At 40.0% G+C, this 17,283-nt stretch overlaps 1 protein-coding gene and 1 non-coding gene across 4 annotated transcripts in view; both read left to right on the forward strand.

Moving 5' to 3' along the window:
* Window positions 1-7,987, forward strand: part of MIGA1 (mitoguardin 1) — a 105,174-nt gene extending 97,187 nt beyond the window's left edge. For all 3 annotated transcript variants that reach the window (XM_062191584.1, XM_062191582.1, XM_062191583.1), the window contains 2 exons: window positions 1,384-1,500; window positions 3,110-7,987. In XM_062191584.1, coding sequence (XP_062047568.1) covers window positions 1,384-1,500; window positions 3,110-3,328 — 336 coding nt within the window. In that variant the 3' untranslated portion in view covers window positions 3,329-7,987. The remainder of the gene's footprint in view (window positions 1-1,383; window positions 1,501-3,109) is intronic.
* Window positions 5,809-5,872, forward strand: LOC133761312 (small nucleolar RNA SNORD43). Its single transcript, XR_009866115.1, has one exon. It is a non-coding gene; the product is annotated as a small nucleolar RNA SNORD43 (small nucleolar RNA).
* Window positions 7,988-17,283: the final 9,296 nt, after the last annotated feature.

A 17,283-nucleotide genomic window follows, 5' to 3' on the forward strand; every position in this document is an offset into this window, starting at 1 on the left:
ACTAGTGCCCATATGGCATGCCGGCACTGCAGGCAGTGGCTTTACCTGCTATGCCGCAGTGCTGCCCATTGAATAGGTTTTTTTAAAAAACTGAAACTGGGGGCTGACGCTGTGGCATAGAAGGTTAAGCCTCTGCCTTTAGCATCAGCATCCCATATGGTTGCTGTTTTGAGTCCTGGCTGCTCCACTTCCCATCCAGCTCCCTGCTAACGAACCTGGGAAAACAGCAGAAGATGACCCAACTGCTTGGGTCCCTGTACCCACGTGAGTGACCTGGAAGAAGTTCCTGGCTCCTGGCTTTGGCCTGGCCCAGCTCTGGCTGTTGTACCAATGGATGGAGGATCTCTCTCTCTCTCTCTCTCTCTCTCTCTCATCTCTTTCAAAAAATAAATCTTCAAACAAACAAACTGAAATTGTGGTAGTCTTAATATGGCTAATAGAACACTGCAACATGTTTGTTATTGCTTGGTTGCAACAGTGATATGATTGCTTTTTTTATGAAGTAGAGGTTCAACATCAAATCTGAAAATCCCAAAGCCAAAATACTCCAAAATCTGAAACTTTGCGAGCACCAACATGATGCCACTAGTGAAAAATTCCACCCCGAACTCACCTGCTGGGTCACAGTCAAAACACAGGTGCATTAAAAATGTGATAGAAAGTTATCTTCAGGCTTCTGGAATTCCATACATAGACTTGTGTCCCATCCCCAAGATATCTTATTATGCATATGTAAGCATTGTAAAATCTGAGAAAATTTAAAATCTGGAACAGTTTGAGTCCCAAGCATTTCAACCCAACCTGTATCTTTTTTTTTTTTTAACTTTTATTTAATGAATATAAATTTCCAGTGTACAGCTTATGGATTACAATGGCTTCCCCCTCCCATAACTTCCCTCCCACCCACAACCCTCCCCTCTCCCACTCTCTCTCCCCTTCCATTTGCATCAAGATTCATTTTCAATTCTCTTTATGTACAGAAGATCAATTTAGTATAAAGATTTCAACAGTTTGCACCCACATAGAAACACAAAGTGAAACATACTGTTTGAGTACTAGTTATAGCATTAAATCACAATGTACAGCACATTAAGGACAGAGATCCCGCAAGTACCAACCTGTATCTTTATGAGGTAAAAATGCCTTTTGAGAAATAATTTCTCTTTGCACATCAAACTACTGATGAGGATGTGAAATCTACCTAAAACATTGTTTGACTCGAAAGTTACTTATTTCTTCACTTTTCTAATAGCTTGGTTCATGATTGGCCTTCGATCTGCCTCAAAAACAACTGGTTATGTAGCAGATAGCAATTTATTTCTCAGCTAGAGAAAGCAAATGTAAGAAGGTAAAAATAACTTGTATTTCTTTAACTTCCAACAGATCCCAGATGGATTTTTTGCTCATTTTTATGCCATTTGTGAGCACATCAGCCCTGTGCTAGCCTGGGGCTTTTTGGGCCCTAGAAATTCTCTGTATGATTTATGCTGCTTCTTTAAGGTATGCTTGTCATTGAATCATCTCTCTTTTTTTTAGTCAAAAAGCAGATAAGATTTTATTCTTTTTTGTTTTGTAGAAGAAAATATTATTTAAAAGTAAAATTTTAGAAGTTACCTGAAATTCAGTGTTTAAATGCCAGTGTTACATTAGTGGCATTTTATAATACCAGTGTTATTAGAGTGGACCAGTTTTTTTTTTTATAGACTTGTGCTTTATTTTGGAATAGATTCAGCAAGTCCATTCACCTTATCAATTCCTTCTGTTACAGTCTTGCATGGTCTTGCTGTGTTATGATCAAATTGATGTAGGCAATTTGTTCTTTATGCCTGGGCACTTAAAAAATTTATAAACAAACAATGCCCAACTTTATTGCACATATGGTAATATAGAAATAAGTTCTGGTTCAAAGAAATATAATTGATAAAACCCACATTATGAGCAATAACTTGGCAGTTTAAAGTATATTCCAGTGTCAGGAGTCTGTGTTTGCCAAGTTACCAAGTTACAGCTGATTGCAGAATTTTCTGGCTGGCAAAATGCCAAGGAAAGTCTGTTAATAGTCTTGGATTTGGGTTAAGTTTCAGTGAGCAAAGGAACATATCAAGGATGAATTTGAAAGGTTGGTTGTTTCACTGTATTATTCATTTTTTAAATTATTGTGCTTATGTGCTACTAATGGAATGTTTGTATAAATGATTTAGGAAATGTTCATTTCACTGTCATGTCATTAAGAACTCATTCATTTTACTTGACCTCCCAAACTAAGATATGTGCTTTAGTGGCAAAGATACGGGTCTGGGAATTAAGTCTGTCATTAATGAGTTGTCTGACCTGGGGGAATCATTCTTTGGTGCTCCTTTCCTTCATGTATAGAATGAAGAGGCTTGCTGATTGCTAATAAGCCTTCCAGATATAAAACAAGTGACTCTGAAGTGCACATTCTTAGTACTTCTTAACATATAGATTACAGAAGATGGAAATTACTCTGGTTTTTTACGCTGTGGGATTACTTTTTTCTCCATCGTGACATAACAGCTTAGATTTAGTGATCAGTGCTACACAACTTGCTTAAAATGAGTTTCAACATAAGTATTAACTTATTGAAATGAAATACCCTTCAAGATTTTAAATGGATTTGAGATTAAATCATTTTTATTTTTTGCATGTGAAATAGTTGGGGTTTTGTTTTGTTTGCTTCAGAAAAATGTGCGTTTAAAGATTGCAACTTAGAATTATTGGAAATAGTTTATTTTTTTGCCTTAAAGTAGTACCTGTGTTCAGAAGTAACATTGGCAGGGAAGGGCTAATAAATAGCCTCTCACATTTCTGCAGTGCTTAAGGTTCACAGGCACTTCTCAGATTACCTTGTTGGATCATTACATTAGCCCTGAGTAGTAAATAGGATGGATGCTATTATCTCTTGTTTTGCAGAAAAAGAAAGTGAGACCCCAAAAAATGTCAAGTCACTTGTTCAAGGTTCATTTGCCAATGAGATAATGAAACTAGAACTGGACTCCTGAGTCAGTGCTTATAACCATATTAGTAACTCTTCCGATTTAGTAAAATTTTAATCTAATAGATGCAAATTTGTTTTGTGTTCATTTTCCAGAATCAAGTTCTCTTCTTTCTCAAAGACATTTTTGACTTTGAGAAGGTGCGCTATTCAAGCATAGAGACTCTGGCTGAAGACCTCATGCAGTTACTCATTCGCCGCACTGAACTGTTACTGGCCTATCTTGGAGCAGATGCCCTGCGGCACACAAGTAGTTGCATAAGTAGTCATGGTCATGTTTTGTCTAGCGGGCTGCTGGAAGCTAAAGTACAATAAGTACTCATCCAATTTGAGTGTGCTATAAAATATTTTAAGGTAGCTTAATTATTTGGTAGATGTGGACTCAGGGAGGAAAAAAATCTAGTAAAGAATACTGGACTTACACAGACGTTCTGTCTCTGAATCCCTGCGTAGTATATTCAAAGCTGTTTTTTCTGTCTTTAGATAGTCATTTAAGTCATGAAATATTGTGTATTTTGTAGGAATATTGCTTAAATTGAAGCCAGTTCTTGGGAGTGGACTTGTCATCTTGAAGCTGTCTGAAATGTCCAGGAGCATTCTCAAATGCTCAGTTTTTATGCTTTGCACCTTGAAAGTATACATTTTTAGTCAAGATCTTTATGATTCACATGTGCAAGAATATATTACTCCTAGTGTCAACATACGTAACTTTGCCTGAAAATGTGTTTCTGACTGTGAAGTTATTCATCTGTTTAATCAAGTTAGGAAGTAGTAGTATTTAATATGTACCTCTTAAAATATTGCTTGTGCATTTGCTTAAGTCTTTGAAATTGTAATCACTGACTACGGCTATAATCCATTAAATTGACAGTGAGCAGTATACAACTGCTAACTTTGTATTAGATTAACTTTGGAACTTTGGTTTCCAAATATGTTACTGTTAGCCCTTTACGTTATAACAGGGACTGAAGAAGTCTCTTCCTTGTTGAAAAAGAAAAATTTATTTTATTTGAGAGGCAGAGTGCAGAGACGGAGAGAGCGCCCATCCTCTGATTCACTCTCCAAAAGCCTGCAATGGTGGAGACAGCCAGGGCTGAAGCTGGGAGTTGGGAACGCAATCCAGTTCTCCCATGTGTGTGTCATGTACCCAGTAACTTGAGCCATCACACTGCTTCCCGCAGTCTGCATTGGAGTGAATCTGTAATTAGGAGCTGGTGTGGGGAATCAAACCTACGCAGTCCGTGTGACACAGGCTTCTTAACTACTAGCTAAATGCCCACCTACGAAGAATTTTCTTTTTATAAATTAGGGCATTTTTCTCTTGGATGAATATTGATTAAAAAGGTAACATTTATAAAGAAAGACGATTAAAAACTTGCCTTTTTAAAAAAAGGTTTATTTGAGAGGCAAAGAGTCAGACAGACAAAACTCCAGTCGGCTTGTTCACTCCCCAAATGCCCACACTAGTCAGGGCTGTACCAGCTGAAGCCAAGAGCTAGGCACTCAATCCAGATTCCACATATGGGTGGGATCTAACTACTTGAGCTATTACCTACTGCCTCCCAAAATATGCAGCAGCAGGAAGTTGGGATTGGGAGCAACACTAGGACTCAAACTCCAATAAGGGATGTGGGTGTCCCAACCTGTGGCTTAACTGCTAGACCAAATGCCTGCCCCCCCCAAAAAAAAAATTTACCATTTTATTTATTTATTTATTTGACAGGTAGAGTTACAGACAGTGAGAGAGAGAGACAGAGAGAAAGGTTTTCCCTCCGCTGGTTCACTCCCCAAGTGTCCGCTACAGCTGATCCGAAGCCAGGAGCCAGATGCCTCCTCCTGGTCTCCCATGCGGGTGCAGGGGCCCAAGCACTTGGGCCATCCTCCACTGCTCTCCCGGGCTACAGCAGAGAGCTAGACCGAAGAGGAGCAACTGGGACTAGAACTGGTGCCCATATAGGATGCCGGCGCCGCAGGCAGAGGATTAACCAAGTGAGCTACGGCGCCGGCCCCCCAAATTTACCATTTTTAAGTGGAATTTTGAGACTGTCTCCTCAAATCTGAAAGCATTATACTTGATACAGTAAAATAATTTCTCTTTTCTCTTTCCTCTTTCTGTAAAACTGACTTTAGTTATTTCCACCGAGAACTCTACATGAAATATGTCGTATTATATGCCCATATTTTTAAAAAGTCATACTTTGAATTTTTGCAGGGTGTTAAAGACTTTTTTTCCTCCCTTGATATGGAACAAAGTCTTTTTAATGATGTGACAGTGTATTTCATGTCCTTTGTGCTCCACATGGGAACAGAATGGTGGCTCTTGTGCGGAAGGGTCTTCCTCGGTGCCAGAGAGGCGCTTGGGAGTTGGGTGCTTTTTGTCCAGAAATCGTATACCACTGTTTGAAGCAGCTGACTCAGCATGAGCATCCCAACAGATTACATTTGTTCCTTTGGCTTCTAAAGTGGGCTGTATTCATTTTAGGAGTAAAGTTCCAGAGAAGAACCTAAAATGTATTTTTTCAAAAATGCATTTTCAGATTAAAGTGCCTAGTTTCTGATGAATGAATAGAAACTGAAAGTGAAAAGCATAACTTTTTTTAAGATTTTAAATTTATATATGTGTCACAATCATGTAAATTAACTACACAATGTAAAATTCAGAATTTTTATGCTCTTTTGTTTGTACCATGTAGGTTACAGTGTTAAACATACGAAAGACTGCTAAATTCGTTTTTGAGTGTATAACACCTTGACTTTTCTTCCATAGATTCTTAATTTAACAGTGACCCACTCATCATAGGTAATGAACTTACTGATGGCTGGACAGAGACTGTGTGCTGATTGACATGTTCTGACAGGGGGAAAAAAGGAAAAAATACAATGACCTATTCATAATTCCAGAGGCAGAGTGACAGATAGATACAGATAGACAAACAGAATTCCCATCTACTGGTTCACTCCTTAAATGCCTGAAACCAATGAAAGTGAGCCAGGCTGAGGCCAGGAGTTAGGAACTCATTGCAGGTCTCCTCTATGGGTGGCAGGAACCCAACCACAGCAGCTGTTACCTGCTACACCCCATTTGCAGGAAATGGGAATCGATAACAGCCAAGACCCAAACCCAGGCACCTCAATGTGGAGTGTGGGTATCCCAACTGACATCTAGGACAACTTAACCACTAGGCCAAATGCCTGCCTCCATAAATCTTATTACTAATGGAAGAGAATGATTAGAAGGACCAAAACACAAACTTCCATTACATAGCATTTTACTTCTTATGTTAAATATTAAATGTTTCTCCTTGTTTAGGTATCACTGGCTGTGAATGGTACACACACATACCATGTAGGGCAAGACAGTTAGTGCTTATATTGATTTACCCCATAGAAGGCTAAATGACAATTTAAGCTGTGATTTCATAAAAGAGTAAAACCCATTTTTATTTGAGAAAGACAATGCTTGAAATAATTTTTAAGAATTGCACTGTTTATAATGCTGCTAGTACATGAGGTAACTCTTTCATCTGGTGAGCTGAGTGGCTTTTGAGAAGGTGTTTTTCTTTTTCTCTTACATTTCATTAAAAAAAATTGCCCATATTCAGTAGGTTGGTTTGTCAAATTCAGGGCTTGAGTTTGATTACTTTCAGGTCAATTCATTAGCTACTAATTTAAGAAAATGCTTTCTTTGTGGCCTTTGATGAAAGAGATAAGAGTGACCAAATAGAATTTCAGGGTAATAAATGTAGGAAAAACCTCTCTATTGTAAGGTAAGAAACTTGACCTTTTTAAAGGAAACATCTTCCTAGAAAGAACATTTCTGACTGCAGAAGGGTACTTCAGACATATGTACCAGTTTCTAATTTGCCTTAAAATTGGGTTGAACAGCAAAAGTAATTTTTTGATTGATTAAACGAGTCAAGGCCTTTTAGAGTGGAACCCTGTTGACCACTTGCTCATGGTGGTGTTGGTGGAGGATTACCATGGCCTCTGAGAGCCCTGCCACATGCTTCCTTAGGTAAGCTATAACAGGGTCCTGAATTAGTCCTGAGAAATGGCTTTTTCCCTTCTTTTTTCTGGAAGACAAAAGATAAATGTTCAGGTGATTTGTATTTGATATTTTTTATTTTTTCTATTTTTGCTTTCTGTATGTTTGTTTAACTAAAAGTTGTCATTTCTTCCTGAAGGTTAAGTATATGTTTATTAAATGTCAAAATGGATTTATCTTTGAAAAAGAAGCCAAGTTTTACACATTGTTAGAGTGAGCTATAAAGAACTTTTTGTCTCATTCTTAGAAAGTAGTAATTGTTTGCTATTATTATTCTTTTACTTTGATTTTATTAATTTCTTTAGTTACCTGACGTTTTAGAAAGTATTTATAAATGTTTTCTTGCCTTAGGGTGTGATATTTCCTACTAAAGTAACTCCCCAAAGAGTGGCTATGTGTATTACACAAGAATTCCCAGTTTATCGTTCCTTTAAACATAGGACAGAGGAATGCCAAAGTAACTTATAATGTACTTCTCTGACCTTTCATAATCCAAAATTTTCAATTGTACTTACAACTCATTTGCTTTTATTTTAATGTGAACCTACACTCAAAAATTATTAGGATATAAATTTCAAAGTGATTATAAGACTGAAGTCATATCCTTTATCTTATGCTTGGATCAGTCAAATTAAGAAACATGTGAGATTTAAAACTTTATATAATCTGATCAGTGGAAATAAGGACATCCTATGTTGCTTGTAATGATTATGTTAATTATGTTACTTTTTTGTTTAGTTTTATAACAACTATGTTTTAGCTTTACTTGACTGATATTAATATATATTTCCTAAATATAAGGACTGTACTCATTAATTTGTGTAAAACACTATAGTAGCAAAAAAAAAAACAAAAAGTGGCACTGGCTCTTTAGCCAAAATAAGCACTGTAACATGGATGTATTACTATTACTGCCAAATAAAAAATGATGGTACATTTTGGTGATGGTTGGAATGCTTTAAACACTGATTATATGTATTTTCAAGGTCATCCTCTATGAGGGCTTTGCATCTCCATAAGATCACACATTTAGGCATGGAGAACTAGTGGCACATTGAACTCACTTGCAAATGTATCTGTTATTATGTACTAACATGGGACTAAGGTAGTTTTGTGGTGGACAAAGTCAAAGCACATTTATTTTAATGACTAGAAAGCTGAATTTCATGAGCTGTTGATGTGGATGCTTCCATCCCCATTCAGCCCTGAATGGCTCCTTTCTCATCACTTCTTGGCAAGGGTTTAGATACATTTGGTCAAGGAGAAAGAGGGCTGGCCCCTAGACCACCATGGTCATCAGGTGGCAAGAAGTGTTCACCTAGATATAAAAACGATTTCTTAATTTGACATTTTAATAGATGATAGAATAATTGAATATGTATAATATACTCATAAATATATAATTATACTTTAATTGTCAAATTAAGCAAATGAACTAAAGTTTATTACTTAATAAGCAAATGATACAAACATGAGTTGGATCTTTCCCTAGCCAAGATTATAGGGTTGGTGTAGAATGGGAAATTAAATCAGGATTTCAATCTCATTGTTGTTTTCTGTTTCCTTTGTCATTATCTGCCATACTGTTGTTGTCTATGCATCTTCTGTGATCCCACCATCTAGACTTAATGTTTTGCGCCTTAAACATTTCTTTCTGGATCCTTATGTGTGTCTAAATGCTTCCCTACAAGCACTTCATGTCCAATTGTTACATTAGTTGTGGGGATTGCTGGAAATCTTTATAAACTCATTTTGCTAATCCACTGTCTTCCTTACTATTCTTTTTTATTTTTTTAAGATTTATTTTTATTTATTTGAAAGAGTTACAGAGAAGGGTGGAGACAGAGAGAGAGAGGGAGAGAGACCTTTCATCTGCTGGTTCACTCCCCAAATGGCTGCAATGGCCAGAGCTGCGCTGATCCAAAGTCAAGAGCCAGGAGCTTCTTCTGGGTCTCCCATGTGGGTGCAGGGGCCCAAGGGCTTGGCCATCTTCTGCTGCTTTCCCAGGCCACAGCAGAGAGCTGGATATGAAGAGGAACAACCGGGACTATAACTTGCACCCATCTGAAATGCCAGTGCTTCAGGCCAGGGCTTTAACCAGCTGTGCCACAGCACTGCCCCGCCCCCCTTACTGTTCTTATTGCCACTTTTGACTTCTGTTTTTTTTTTCTGCAGTGTTTCTTCTTATACCTCATGTTCTCTGTTACTTCACCCTGCCACTTCTTCCCCTTGTCTGTTTCCCTCTCTACACTGCTGACATCTTTGATCAGACTGCATAAGCACTTTTGTCTGCTGTGATTCTTTCATTGGCCTTTTCTACATCTAAACAGTAAAAAGCCTACAGTAACCTTCATCATCTGGGCAGGGAAGGAATGGATTTCAGTACAGAAAAGGAAAAGAGCAAACTTTCCTTCTGTAGCACTCTTTATTCTTTACTTTAAAGCCACAGCAAAGCAACTGGTACATCGTGTCTCCTCAACATTTGCTTTTAACTGTCTTGTATGTGTGTCACAGCCTTTCACAAAGCACATTTATATATAGGAAATTACAGAACTTTTATTACTTTCTACGTTCGAAAGAACACCATAGTATGGAATATAGAGAAGCACTTTGACATCTGAAAGCATTTGAAATATGCAAGTTCTGGAACTTTGCTAGTTCTTATTTATTATTATTAATAATTTAATATTATTTAATAATATTAATAATTTAATATTATTTAATAATAAATAAGAACTATAATATATAAATATAATATTAATATTATTAATAATTTAATATTATTTAATAATAATAAATAAGAACTAGCAAAGTTCCAGAACTTGCATGTACAGAGGTATGAGAAAATAGTTCCAGACCAAGTTCTTAATGTGGTAGAAGATGGATAATTAAAATGCAGATTAAAATACATATATTCTTTATTGGTCAATAACAAATTGTCTCAAACTATAGCATCTTGAAATAATAAAACATTATTTCATACAGTTTCTGAGGGTTGAGAATCTGGGACTGGCTTCATCTGATAGTTCTGACTTTGGGTCTCTCCACACTGATCTGAAGGCGTGATTAGGCTGCCCTAGGATTTGAATGTGGTTTATCCCCCAAAGGCTCCTGTTCTAGAAGCTTGGTCCCCAGTGTGGCAATATTGGAGTGGTGGTACCTTCAAAAGGTGGGACCTGGTGAATGGTAACTAGGTCATGGGGGCTGACGAATGAATGAATGCTGTCTCATAGGAGCATGTCATGATAAACAAGCCTGGCTTCTTCCCACTCTCGCTTCCTGGCTCCTGCACACATACTTCTGCGTGCTTCTCTCCAGTGTTGTGATGCCATCAGAACACTGTCACCATCCTGTCTGTACCCTCTATCATGAACTGATGAGTAGGCCTATTTCTTTATTGATTACCCGTGTCAGGGATTCTGTTATCATAAAGCACAATGGACTAAGGCTGGAAGATTATCTTCCAAGATTTGTACACTCACCTGTCTAGTCAGGAAGACTCAATCGCAGTGGCCATGAGCAGTAATGACCCTTGCCAGCTAGACTTCACAACAGGACTGCCTGAATGTCCTTAAGACCTGGTGGCTGGCTTCCCTCAGAGTGAGTAATCAAAGAGGTAGCAAGGCAAGATACAGTATCATTGATAATGTAGGCTTGGAAGTGATACCGTGTTCTGTTGGTCATAAAGATCAACTGTGACACATGCAGAGAGGACTGCACAGGACATGAATACGTGGGAGTGGGATTACTAGGGTCTTAGTGGTGGGTGGATACTGCAGAAGAAAGTCATAAGTTATACATACATAATGTCAATGTTTTCATTATAAATGAGTAAGTATACACTCCTTGGCCAAACTTTTGATATGGTATCAAGGCCTTTAGTTGGAGTGTAGGTTGATTTCATATTTCAAAATGTCTTTTGTTACATAAACCACAGTCCTAAATCATCATCTGTGATTTCAAGTTTCCCTTAATTTTTTTTAAATGCTTGCTTATTTCCATCTACCTGAAAGGCAGAGTGACAGTGAGAGGCAGAGAAAGAGATCTTCCATCTGCTGGTTCACTCCCTAAATGTCCACAGTAGTTAGGACTGGGCCAGGCTTGAACCTGCACTCTGATAAGGGATGCAGGCATCCCAAGCAGCAGTTTAACCACTGAGCCATGATGTTCCCTCCTCTTTGTAAAAAGATTTTATTTATTTGAAAGGCAGAGTGACAGAGCAAGAGAACAAGAGTGAGAAAGAAGCTTCCATCTACTGGTTCACTCTCCAGATGGCTGCATCAGTCCCAGGAACTCCATCCCAGTTTCTCATGTGGACAGCAGAGGCCATCTTCTGCCTTCCCAAGTGCATTAGCAGGGAGCTGCATCAGAAGCGGAACAGCCAGGAGGGATGCATGGGTCACAAGTGGGAGCATAACCCACTGCACCACAGCACTGCCCTCCTCCTCATCCTTTGTGGTTTTTGTTTTTTTTGAGATTTATTTATTTATTTAAAAGTGTTACAAAGAGATAGAGAGAGAGAGATCTCCCATCCACTGGTTCACTCCTGAAATGTCTACAACAGCTGGGGTTAGGCCAGGCCGAATCCAGGGGCATCCTCCTGGTCTCCCACATGGAAGCAGGGGCCCAAGTACTTGGGCCATCTTCTACTGCTTTCCCAGGCCATAGCAGAGAGCTGGATTGGAAATGGAGCAGCTGGGTCTTGAACTGGCACCCATATGGGATGCCAGCTCTGCAGGCGGCGGCTTTACCCGCTATGCCACGGCTCCAGCCCCTTTACCAAATATTTCCAAAGCACTTACCTTAGCTTTTATAAAAATTAAAATTTTGGGGATGGTACTGCAGCATAGTTGGCTAAGACTCCACTTGTGGCACTGGCATCCCATATGGGTGCCAGGTCGTGTCCCAGCTGCTCCTCCAATCCAGCTCTGCTATGGCAAGAGAAAGCAGTGGAAGATGGCCTGAGTGCTTGGGCCCCTGCACCCTCATGGGAGACCCGGAAGAGGCTCCTGGTTTGGATTGTCTCAGCTCCAGCCATTGCAGCAATTTGGAGAGTGAACTAGAAAATGGAAGACCTTTCTCTCTATCTGTACCTCTCAAATAAATAAATAAATAAAATCTTTTTAAAAATTTTAAAATTTTTGCTTTTATAACTCATTTTATGATTTTATATAATTTGAAAGACAACTAACATAATCCAATTTGAGAGCAAGCCGTCTACTAGGTGATAAGTTGGGAAATCTTGGCTTTCTAATGATCTTCTCAAACTTAGTGTCAGAACTGAGCTCCTGACTGCTCCTGCCCAAACTGCCTCTTCCCACCGTCGCCCCATCTGTGTAAAGACAACTCCATTCTCCCAGCTGGGATGCCAGAAATCTCTTTTCCTCACACCCCACATTCAGTCTGTTACCAAAGTTCTACCAGTTCCACATAAAAAATGGACCAAGGAAGAAAAATGGGCCAAGCATTTCTACTCACTGTTACCGTTCCCCCTCAACCTGATTATTGTGGAAGCTTCCTAATCGGTCTCCGTGCTTCTTCCCTTGCCCCACTTACTGTATTTATGGCACATCAGCTAGAGTGAGCATGTTACAGAGACTTGAGATCATGTCACTGCTTTGTTCAAGTCCACCAATGACTGGCCATCCATCTTCCAATAAAAACTGAAGCCCTTATGTTGCTGTACAAAAAGTCGTACACCAGAGCTGGCACTGTGGTGCAATTCCAGTCCTGGCTGCTCTACTGTTTTTGTTGTTTTTTTTGTTTTTTGTTTTTTTGGTTTTTTGCATAAATTCAATTCAATTTAGGTTTTTTTCCCCAAAAACATTTTATTTAAGGTACACAAACTTCATACATTTCATAAATACAGCTTTAGGGACATAATGATGGTGATTTTTCCCACCGTACCCACCTTCCCACTCCCACTCCCACCCTTCTTCCTCCTCCCTCTCCTATTCACATTCTTATTTTTTATTAAGGTCTATTTTCAATTAACTATACACAGAAGATTATACTAAGTAAAGAGTTCAACAAATAGTATGAAAAAAAAAAAAAACCTGTTCCTCAGCAGTTTTTTAATTTCTTTTTTGCTTTCTTATATGACCCACTGTTCACTCAGGAGCATGTTGTTCAATCTCCGTGCATATGTTCTAGAAATTCTTGAGTTATTGATTTCAAACTTAATTGCATTATGGTCAGAGAAGATGCATGGTATGATTTCAATTTTTTTTGGATTTGCTGAAACTTGCTTTATGGCCTGGCCTGTGGTCTATCCTAGAGAAAGTTCCATGCACTGAGGAGAAGAATGTGTATTCTACAACTGTAGGATAAAAAGTTTTATAGATATTTGTTAGGCCCATTCAGTCTATAGTGTCAATTAACTGTTGTTTCCTTGCTGATTTTCTGTCTGGTTGATTTGTCCATTGCTGAAAGTAGGGTATTGAAGTCCCTCATTACTATTGTATGGGAGTCTATGTCTCTCCTTAGATCCATTAACACTTAAGTAGCCAGTCTCCCTGTAATTAGGTGTATATACATTTATTATAGTCACATCTTCCTGTTGAATTGATCTCTTAATCACTACATAGTGCCATTTATCTCTTTTAACAGTTTTTGTATTAAAGTCTATTTTGATATTAGGATGGCTATATCAGGTCTTTTTTGGTTTTTGTTAGCATGTAATATCTTTTTACATCCCTTCACTTTCAGTCTGCATGTATCTTCATTGGTGAGATGTGTTTCTTTAGGCAGCAAATAGATGGGTTTTGTTTTGTTTTCCATTCAGCCAGTCTGTATCTTTTAACTGGAGATTTGAGACCCTTTATATTCAAAGTGACTATTGATAAGTAACAACTTTGCCTTGCCATTTTTCCATAAATATTCCTATTGTTTACTTTGGATTTCCTTTGTACTTTTACTGGGAGATTTCCTGCCTTCATCTTCTTTCATAGTGATGACCATGTTTATGTGTGTAGCACATCCTTAAGCATCTTTTGTAAAGCTGGGCGAGTGGTGGTGGTGACAAATTCTTTAAATTTCTGTTTGTTGTGGAAGGTCTTCATTCACCTTCATTCATAAATGAGAGCTTTGCAGGGTATGGTATTCTGGATTGACAATTTTTTTCTCTGAGGATTTGGAGTATACCTCACCATTCTCCCCTAGCCTGTAGGGTTTCTCATGAGAAGTCAGCTGTGAGTCTAATTAGAGATCTTCTGAAAGTAGTCTAACACTTCTCTCATGCACATTTTAGAATCTTTTCTTTATGTTTTACTGTGGAGAGTTTGACTACAATGTGTCGTGGTGAAGATCTTTTCTAGTCATGTATATTAGGAATTCTATGTGCTTCCTGTACTTGGATGTCTCTTTCTTCAAAATAAGGAATTTTTCTGCAATTATTTCACTAAAAAGGCCTTCTAATCCATTCTCTCTTTCCACACCTTCAGGAACTCCTTCCTAAGACAGATTTTGGGTCATCTTGTAAATCTCCAACACTGTTTTTTTAGTTTTCTAGTTTCTTCTTCTTCTCCTCCTCCTCCTCCTCCTCCTCCTTTCTTCTTCTTTATTCTTCACTGTAAAATTTTCAGATTTGTCTTCCAATTCAGATATTCTTTCTTCTGCCTCACTGAGTCTGTTGTTAAGGCTTTTTGCCACATTTTTCATTTGTTCTATTGAATTCTTCATTTCCAGTATTTTGTTTTTATTTATCTTTAAAATCTCAACTTCATGAGAAAAATTTTCTTTCATGTCCTTTACAAATTTCTTTTAGTACGTGGATTTGCTTCTGATTATTTCTAAGTAATCCTATGATCAAGTTTTTTAATTCCGTTTTTGGCATTTCTTCAATCTCTTCATTTTCACATTCTAGTATTGCAGTGTTGTTGTGCTCCTTTGGGGGCATCATGTTGTCTTCCTTATTCTTGTTTGTTGGGTTGCTGCATTATGGAAATACTTGTTGGTTTATTTTTTCCCCCGTGTGATGGCTTTTATCTTTGGACTGTGCCTCTGTGGATTAGTGGAGTGTCTGCTCTTTCAGTGAGTTCTCTGAGGCGTGTGCTTGGTGTGGTCATGGAGCTCTGTTCAGTGCTCTAGGGTGAGGGGAGTGTCCAAGGTGACTCCCAAATTGGGTGTAATAAATTTTCTCTCTCTCTCTTTCTCTTCTAATCAAGAGGAAGTTGTTCAGCTCTGTTGGCATAATCTCATGCTCACCTCCTCCCCTCCAAGGAGACCAATGCCTGGGTGCTAGCCCCACTGGGTACAATATTCATCCACAGTGGCACAAGAACCAAACAAGGATCCATGCAGCCCTCGGTATGAGCACAGCTCTTGTAGCAATGACCCTCACTAGGGAATCAGGGATCTCTGAGCATGTGGAACTGCCCACAGTGACTGCCCAAAGACCCAGCCACACCTTGCAACTTCACATAGCCACAGTGTTTTCACAGTCCCAGCACACAAGGCTCCCACAGTTTTGAGCACCTAGTCCCCTGTCAATTCTCCTAGCCAGACTCAGGCGTCTCCTCTCGGCTGGTTGCTGGGTGCATGGACACAAGCTGATGCACCTGTTAAGGATGTCCAAAAAGGTGCCTGCCTCCTTTGAGCTAGTCTCAGGATGCTGGTGCCAGGTGGTCAGGGAGAGAGAAATGTACCGCTCTTTTTTCCCCCTCTAGGTTGGCAGGTATACTGTCCCCCACAGAGCTCCAAGCCAGACTGATACCGGGGCTCTTCCCACAGCTTTATCACCAGTGGCTTGGACTGCTGCAGTCTGGTCTCACCTCACTCTCCAAAGCTGGTGCTGAAGCTCTCAGCTGCTGGAGTCCTAAGTTGTGTGCATCCACACCCTCCACATAGATCCACAGTGTCCCTCTAATTTGTGTGGAGTTTCCTCTGCCGTTTTCTTCCTAACTCTTCCCTGAGATTGCACTCTCTCCACAGTTTTTTAACTATCTTCCCCTAGAATAGAGCAGTAAGCCCCCTCCCTATTCCTCCATCTTGGTGCCTCTGCTCCAATTCTGATCCAGCTCCCTGCTGATGCACTTGGGAAAGCAGTGGAGGATGGCCCAAGTGCTTGGGCCCCTGCACCCATGTGGGAGACCTGGAAGAAGCTTCTGGCTTCTGGCTTTGGTTTGGCCCAGCTCCAACCACTGTGGCCATTTGGTGAGTGAACCAGCAGATGGAATATCTCTCTTGGACATTCTCTCCCTCTCTCTCTCTAGCTCTGCATTTCCCAGGCACATTAGCAGGGAGCTGGATCAGAAGTGGAGCAGCCTGGACTTGAACTGGCACCCATATGGGATACTGGTGCCACAGGCAGAGGCTTAATCTGCTATGTCACAGCACAGAACCCTAAATAATTTTCTTTAAAGATTTTATTTATTTATCTGAGAGGTATAGTTATAGACAGTGAGAGGAAGAGACAGAAAGAAAGGTCTTCCATCCATTGGTTCACTTCCTAAATGGCTGCAATGGCCAGAGCTGAGCCAATCCGAAGCCAGGAGCCAGAAGCCTCTTCAGGGTATCCCACACGGGGGCAGGGGCCCAAGGATTTGGGCCATCTTCTACTGCTTTCTCAGGTCATAGCAGGGAGCTGGATTGGAAGTGGAGCAGCTGGGATTTGAACACATATGGGACGCTGACACTGCAGGCAGCAGCTTTACCTGCTATGCTACAGCGCTGGCCCCAAATAATTTTTTTTTTTTTTTTTGACAGGCAGAGTGGATAGTGAGAGAGAGAGAGACAGAAAGAAAGAAAGGTCTTCCTTTGCTGTTGGTTCACCCTCCAATGGCCGCCGCGGCCAGCACATCGTGCTGATCCGTAGCCAGGAGCCAGGTGCTTCTCCTGGTCTCCCATGGGGTGCAGGGCCCAAGCACTTGGGCCATCCTCCACTGCCTTCCCGGGCCACAGTAGAGAGCTGGCCTGGAAGAGGGGCAACTGGGACAGAATCCGGCTCCCCAGCCAGGACTAGAACCCAGTGTGCCGGCGCCGCTCAGCGGAGGATTAGCCTGTTGAGCCACGGCGCCGGCCTCAAATAATTTTTTTTTTAAAAACAGTCCTACACAGTCTGTTCCCTGCCATACCTCACCTGTTGCATCTCTACCATGCTGGGTGGCACCCACCCAAGCTTGCTTGTTCTTCCTAGATCCTGGTCTGGACCCTGGTACCTCTGCCAGGACCACTCTTCCCTTAGAGATGTGCTTAGCTCATTGCCTCATTTTCTTCAGGACTCTCT

The sequence above is a fragment of the Lepus europaeus genome, chromosome 5 (assembly GCF_033115175.1).
Source record: "Lepus europaeus isolate LE1 chromosome 5, mLepTim1.pri, whole genome shotgun sequence".
In the NCBI taxonomy this organism is placed as follows: domain Eukaryota; kingdom Metazoa; phylum Chordata; class Mammalia; order Lagomorpha; family Leporidae; genus Lepus; species Lepus europaeus.